Source organism: Athene cunicularia (genome assembly GCF_003259725.1).
Source record: "Athene cunicularia isolate RWA chromosome 3 unlocalized genomic scaffold, athCun1 chr3_part1, whole genome shotgun sequence".
NCBI lineage: Eukaryota > Metazoa > Chordata > Aves > Strigiformes > Strigidae > Athene > Athene cunicularia.
The window spans coordinates 66,581,574-66,589,314 of NW_020799097.1; the positions used below are offsets into that span (position 1 = coordinate 66,581,574).

Consider the following 7,741-nt stretch of genomic DNA (forward strand, 5'->3'; position numbering starts at 1 on the left):
GCCGGGCGTTGGCGGCTGTCTCCGAGCTGCGCGTCCCGGGCAACGGCAAGAAACAGGCCCAGCCTTTGTTTCTGCCGCCCGGCTGCGCGGGGCTGCTGCCCACACACCCCCACCTCACCCCCGGGCGGGCCGGAGCTGTCTCGGGAGCTCACCGGCCCTTTGGAGGTGTGCGCAGATGCGGTTACTGATTGAGTCGGTGGGCCAGCCCCTCGTCTGCATTTCGGGTGTTCGCTGGGCGCCTCTTCTCTGGCGTCGACCCATGCCCGCTTCTCTCCCGAAAGCTGCCGCTGCAGATCACTTGGAGAAAATGCTCGCGAGGGGTATCGTGGCTTCTGGCTTCACCGGATCGATGAAGCCTGGTGCTGTGGTAGAAGGTTTACTGGTACTGTTTAGATCGGTGGAAGACTCGAATAAGCTATTTTTGTGGGGAAAGACGAGTTCAGGTAGGTAGTCTCCATGTTACAGGCACGCTGAGACACTATCCCCCATTAATGAAGATGCAAAGTCGGATAAATCAAGGGTCTTTTTCTTTATCATGCTAAATGACAGCCCAGCAAGTGTTGCTCTTGCAGAGAGACAGTTTTTCTGAGCTGTGACAAATTGCTGTATTGTTCTTAAACAGCTGCATTGTCACTTGGTTAGACAATAGCAAAGCAGTGTTAGGAGTGAAGGTGTGTCAGGCTTGTGCTATTATAAAAGCCTTGTCCTCGTTATTGGGCCTGGCCCATGTTATACAGTTACAGATATTTTTAAAAAAATGTATATAATTAACATACTCGAACATTCTTATAACTGTTTTCAAAAATGTCTTCAGAATTACTAAAAAATAATACTGGTTTGCAGTTTGCATTTGTTGCCTGGAAGCACCCCTTTTAAACAAGGTATCAGAAACATCACATCTACTTTCCTTGAGCCAGAGGGGTAGCGCAGGGAAATCATAAAGCTTCTGAAATTTTTTTCCTTTTATTTTTAATACACAAAGTGTTTTTATAATCTTATTAAAAGATGGACTAGTAGTGTTGTGTTATTTGACAGCTCAGTTTTGGCACATAAATCACAAAGCTTGAATAATCAGAACTTTGTGTTCTGTTTTGTCATGCATCTAAACCCATATACACCCTCATCCCAGAAAGGAAGGAGGTCAACAAGTAACAGCAACTCTAAAACCAAATTCTCAAATCTTTGGCTCTTTCCCACTTGTTTCAGTACAAATCACATACCTAAATACGTTTGAGGACTTGGGCTGAATTTAATTCAGTTTACTTTGGTGAACTGCGTTTGCACTCATTCGGAGGCATTTCTGAGCAGAGTTCGAGACTTTGTGAAGAAAAAAACTATACGGTTTATCATCTTGTCTGCCAGCATGTCTGGCATGCAAATTCTTAACCTACACTCTATGGGAAAGAGTATTTCGATAATTGTAGCTCTTATTTGGTTAAATAAACTGGTGCACCTTAAAATGTAAGCACCTGTAAGATTTAGTATCATGAAAACAAATGAGGCATATTAAAATTAAATCAAAGTCAAGAAGCTGAAAATAAAAACCAGTTTGCCACAGCACATAAAAGCTTTTAAAAATGTTGAACTGTGCGAGCAAGTTGGTGCCTCCAAATAGTTCTAGGAAAGGCTTTGCCTGCTTGTCTCTTGGGGCGTGCTGTTGCTTCTGTCACTGAGATCCCTCAGCTGCTCATAGCTTTATGAATGTCACTTGTCATTGAAGCCTGCTAGACTCTTCAACTTCTGACCAAAGGTTTATGACTATAATGTTGAAATTCTGATCAGGTGTAACTGCATCCTGTCTTCACACCTGAATTACACTGTAACGTGTTTGTCAGCTGGAGTAGCTGACAGACCTCCCAGTGAAAACTCAGTCAACATATGCTTGATTAGGTTAATTTTGAAATCCTTATTCGGTCTTCTGAAATTAATTAGCTTGCTGTTATGAGCATTTCTTTTGTCTGATTCCTTTCTCTGGTTTGTGAGGTGAGGCTGTGAGTTCCCAGTAGTAAAAACCGAGTCCGTGGCCATGAGGGATCCTGCCTGTTAGAGCTCCCTGGCCATTTGAACGGCTGTGGGGGTTGTTGGGCTGCCCCTCGCAGTGGTGGTGACTTGGTTTAACCACCTTACGTGGGTGGCAGTGATACCTGAGGGACTAAAACAGGAAAGCATACCAACCATACAAGTAAATAGGTAGTAGTTTCAAGATTACTAAAATGTTAGGGTCATCTTTGTCCCGATTCCACATCCTTAATCTCTACTTCCTAGAGCCTACGAGAAGGCTGAAGGTGGTGGGTAGTCCAGCAAGCTTGATTTCCAGTTTGATTTCCAAGGGCTAGTTTTCTTCTTATCCCCTGCTGAGATTGTCATGAAGGCTTTTCCTTGAGTTGTGAATTGATGTTTTGTCCGCATCAGTGCCCTGGAGATGTCAGTTTCATTTAACTTTAAGCTGTGTCTGCACACTCAGGTTATCTCTGCAAGCCCACTGTGAACTGTAGACATTAATGCTTACTGTAGAATGAGAATATGTGTAGAGAAGTGCTATATATATTGTTTTAAAATACTTTCAATTTAAAATTTGAAAACTTTGACTCACAAGGCCAGCCAGTATTAGTTCATCTGTTACTTTCCGTTACTTTCCATGACTTTGCTAAGAATGTTAACTTGACTGCATTCAGGGAGCCAGAGGACATATGAGCATATAAAGTAAGACTCCGTATCTTCTGACTTGCAAGAAATCTGACAGGCATAAATTAAGCTTCTAGTACATGTTATTAACAAAGCTGGAACTCTGTAAGCAGAAGAATGTGTTCACTGATTGTTTAAAATTCTACTTTCTTGTAGACTTCCTTTGTTGTTGATGAAGTCAGTGGCATCATTAAAGAGGTAAACAACATTTTCATTTTGGTGGTGTGAAAGTGTAGTAGGCTGTGTGCTGAAAGGTTTTCAGGAAAATCTGATAACTGATATGTAAGAGATTTCTAAATAGGTTGCTATCAAAGTGTAGATAATTGTTGATTTAACCAATGTATATACTTCAAGTCAAAATGATACCTAGCTTTAGTTGTGATAGGTATTACAAATCTGAGAGATAATTAAAATAACTTCATATGCCCCTCTGGTTGCAGTGTATCCCTATACGAATTTCTGGGGTGATGTTTTATGTTAAACCCTATAGAGATAGATTTTATGTTTTGGTAACATACAGGTGGGTTTTTTATGGACTGTCTGCATATGCATATCACTGTTCTTTTGTGATGCTTTTCCTCCAAAAGGAGTTCTTGTTTGTTTGAAATGATTGAGCTATTATTGTTGCTAAGAAACATGAATTTCCTGTCAAGAAAATTTCCAGAGGAGATGTTTTTTTGGTTGGTTGTTGTTTTTTTGGGTTTTTTTTCATCCAGAATTCCTTTCGTAGAGCACACTAGTGCAATCTTTTTCTTGTTGCAAAACAACTTTGGTCAGACTCTGTAAATTGAATACACATGCTTTAATACATGCTCATATCTCTTCTGAATCTGAAATAATTTTGTGGTTATTTTTTAAACAATTTATGGGAGAAAAAAATGTATCAATGAAAAACATGTGGCTTTAATGTGCTTTTATTTGTATCTTAAAGGGCAAACAACCCTCATAAGTAAAATGAATTATTTGGCTGAAAGGTTCTGCTCTATTAGTAACCAGCAACTATGGGTCTTTTGTTCTGATTTGGGGTTTTGTTTCCCAAAAACGATTCCGCTGAAAAATGTGAAGTTAATTTCCATAGAAGAATATGTGTGAATAAGCCATTGTTGTCTGCATTTTTTCAGTCTCTTCAGGACTGTTTAAATGCAAGACCCTTTTCATAACTCTGGCTTGGGAACATTGGGATAGGAATTACAAATAATCAAAATACCACAAAGAGAAGATGGAACCTATAATAATTTCCCCTATGCCTGACTCAAACTCTGACCTGCAGGGTTTTTTTAATAATTGAAATCACTTCCACCAATTGGTATGGACAAGCAGTATTTAGGATTTTTTTCTGTAGGTATGGGGTGTCATCTTTAGTGTTCCATGTTGGAATGGCTTAACGGGTGCCTGTAGACTGGTAATGGTGCAGCTTCCTTCATGTGTTTGTCACCAATAGGCCATAGAAAGTGCGATAGGTGGCAATGCCTACCAGCACAGCAAAGTGAACCAGTGGACAACAAGTGTGGTGGAACAAACGCTGAGCCAACTCACAAAGCTGGGGAAGCCTTTCAAGTATATTGGTGAGCTCAACTTTCTCTTTTCTGTTAAAGTTGGTACAGTCAAGTGCACTGATGGGTAGGGGGTGGGGGAAGATCTTGGCAAGAGCCATGTCTGTAAACTACTTGTAAGCATGTATATATGCATATGTGTGTATGTATGTACTGTGCTAAGCAAAAATGTAGCTAAATGGTAATTAACGTTAGTGATAAATTAATAAAAGCTTCTCTACTGACTAACAGTGACCTGTGTGATTATGCAAAAGAATGGTGCTGGGCTACATACAGCAAGCTCTTGCTTCTGGGACAACTCCAGCGATGGTAAGGAACACAGCTGTTGGATTTTTCAGCTTGCAACTTTAATGCTAAGACTAGGCAGTATACTTTTTTCTTCCAGGTGCTAAAGTTTTGGAGTGATAGCATGCAGTATGGTATTTTTTCCATTTGGCTCTGATGGTATCTCTGCTATATATGAAATGCTTAGCTGTTGTGAAAGCTTCATTCTTAAGATTCTTCATGTAAACAGTTACAAACATGCATATAAGGGCATGCATTTAATCACTGTAATTTTTCTCTGTCTCTGAAACTCTTTTTTGTAATTATAGGAACCTGCACTGTGAGATGGGAGAATAAGACTATGTATTGTATTGTCAGTGCCTTTGGACTTGCAATATAATTGCCTTGAAATCATCCTTCTCTTTTCTACTCCAGCACTTGATTCCATCTCTACTCAAACTGTGAATACACTGAAGAACTTCTGGTTTTAATGTACTTTTTAAGTCACTTTTTTTCTCAAACTTAGAAATGTGAAAACATGCTGTTATATGGTTTATGTTTGTACTTAGTATTGTACCAGTGTTGCCATACTGTCTTAACACTTCAAGAACTTCTCTTCAAGGTGCTAATACTGAAATCTGCTGCAGTGTAAACACTTTCTCTACATTTCTTTTTTAAGACCAATATAAATGAGACACTGACTTTCACACTTTGTACTCTTGGTTAGCATTAAATTATTTGAATTCATAACCATTGGTGTGACTCATTTAAACATCTCTTTTTGTTGTTAAAAAAAGAAGTTCCAATCCTTTTAATTCTCTTCAAGGTAGCTGAATACAAAGCACTTTTATAATTTTGCCAGAGTTGCTACAAAATTAGATGATTATCGGAAAGTAACTTGGCTGCATTTTTGGGATCTGTTTATTCTGATTGTGTGGTATTCAGAGCTTGGAATGATAACAGAAATAACTGTCTTTATTGAACAAAGATAAGTTTTTCACATTCTGGAAGTGCTCAGCAAGCTCTACATGAGCAGTCAATCATTCACTACTGTGGCCAATTACATGTGTTTAGTAGGTCTTGAACATACTTGCTACCTTCTACACTGATTCTGCTGATAGTGAGGAGTTCTGATGGTGAAACATGATCCTTTCTGAAAGGGGGAAAAAAACTGCCTCAAGGCAACACGACTAAATGAAGCGAGTAAGTCTCCTGCCTTTAGTTGCAGAAGAGTAACAAGTAAAACAAGTTTCCAGCGTAGGTTTGGATAAGGTTCTCTTTGTCAGCTAATTAAAGAAATGGAAGCATGCTTATGCATTTTAGACTACCTCTGTGAACTGCTGCTTCTGTAAGCAGTAGCTCACCGCTAGTGAAGTTGAAAGAATTACTTACAAAGCAGCTATGGGAGAGTACTCCCGGGCTAGAGGCAGTCTGAGTGACCTGCATTTGCTTATGTTTAAGAAGCCCTGTCAAGTATTTTCAGAATCTGGCTCTCAGCTAAAGCTGTCTAGGATGAGGTGACTGCTGATACAGCAGTACGTTTCCACTGTTTGGAAAGACTTAATACTGAAAAATCGAATGACAGTAGAGGATTTGTTTTTCACATTGCTGGGTGCACAGGGGTGCTCTTTGTGATAACTCAGTATATCCCAACAGACTTGAAAACCCTGTGCTAGGTAAGGCTACAACCCTCTTCCTTTCTATCCGTTTCTGCTGTCAGTACGGCACAAAAGTTGTCATTATTAGCAGGTTTGGGCTCAGTACATTTGAGACTTAATACAGCTGTAAGGCTCATATGTTTTTGCTAGCATAGTCCATGACGAGCCACTTCATTATTCTAGCATATGACCTAGGGAGTGCTCAGGGCTAGGTGTATATACCTTACACTGAGGAGTATGTACCTTACCTTTCTGTAGCAGAGTTTTAGTTTGAGTTTGACTAGAAACAATGCTGAGTATTTGATACAACATCTGTAAGAAGAAAATACTAAAACAAGATAGATTGAATAAAGTGCCCGGAATAGTCATCAGGGTGAGATGAGCAATTTCTGAATTGCTAAGGAAATTTTTGATCTGGATGGTTGGTTATTTTATGTCCTTTCCATCAGCATGCCAGAATGGTGCTGGTAGTGTACTACCTACTCAGCTATTCATTTACTTTTAAAAGAAATAGTTTTCATGCACTTTGAGTCAATATTTACTGCTATAAATACTCAGCTAGCTTCTTGGTCAAGCCATTCACCCATTCCTTGGCCTTTGTTCATAATAGCAAATTTGTGGCTTTTTTTTGCTGTTTGTTGGTTTGTGTGTGCTGAACTGCAGAAAAAAAATTTGAGACACTTGTCAGTGTAAAAACTATATGGGAGAAAAAACCCTGTTTTAATGCAACAGGGTTATGCTGCAGAAAGGTAGATATATTTTTTAAATCATTTTACATGTGAGCAATAACCAATGTTTCTGATGTTTTGGGACTACAGAAAGGGGTTGTGGGATTTTGGGTATTGGTCCCCCTTCTCCCCCAAATTAAAATGGGACTTTTCTGTAAAATGCTATAGCCATTGTATGTTACAGTCATGATGTTGTACAGTTACTGATTTTTAAATTGCTCATCTCATGCCAAAGTAAAGCATCAGGGTGATGAGCTTGCAGAGTCCTAGCTCTAGGTAATTAATTAGCACAAACTGGGGACTGGCTATTCAGGAAGGTAATTAGAGTCAGTCCCTGTTTGCTGGCTCTGGTTTACTGCCATGGCTCTTCCTATGGCTACAGCTGTAGAAGTCAGGGGCTTGTCATCCCAGATCTGGAGGGGAGGAGGAGGAAAGGGGAAGGTCATCATTTACTGTAGCTGCCGCAAATGAGTATGAGCTGTCTTCCACCATTAACTATTTTAACTAACTAAAGGAAATGGCTTCAGAATTAACTGCTGCTGGTAAATGAGCACTACTCTGATATTAAAGCAAGAGTAAGTTGTGCACCCATTTGTGCAGATGTTTACAGCTGTTTCATTCAGCATGCTATGAGGTTTCAGTCTCTGCTTGAGTTTATATACTGAATGGCATCGCCCCCCACAGAGGGTGATGCTCTGAGCACTTCAGAGTCTACCAGCTATAAACAGACTCTAGGAAGATACAGAGCTGTAAGGAGGAGATGAATGACATCAGCATCTTCACCATCTCTAAACTTTTATTCCTGGCCAGTGGGTTGGAGGTGGGGCAGCCTCTGCTGGCTGTGCTGAGAGGA

At 39.9% G+C, this 7,741-nt stretch overlaps 1 protein-coding gene across 1 annotated transcript; it reads left to right on the forward strand.

The window, feature by feature from the left end:
- The first annotated feature begins 175 nt into the window (after positions 1 to 175).
- DYNLT1 (dynein light chain Tctex-type 1) lies at positions 176 to 5,252 on the forward strand. The gene is made up of 5 exons (XM_026844546.1): positions 176 to 382; positions 2,842 to 2,883; positions 4,127 to 4,250; positions 4,470 to 4,547; positions 4,832 to 5,252. The coding sequence occupies exons 1-5, from the start codon at positions 176 to 178 to the stop codon at positions 4,900 to 4,902; spliced, it is 522 nt and encodes a 173-aa protein (XP_026700347.1). The 3' UTR covers positions 4,903 to 5,252.
- The last annotated feature ends 2,489 nt before the right edge of the window (positions 5,253 to 7,741 follow it).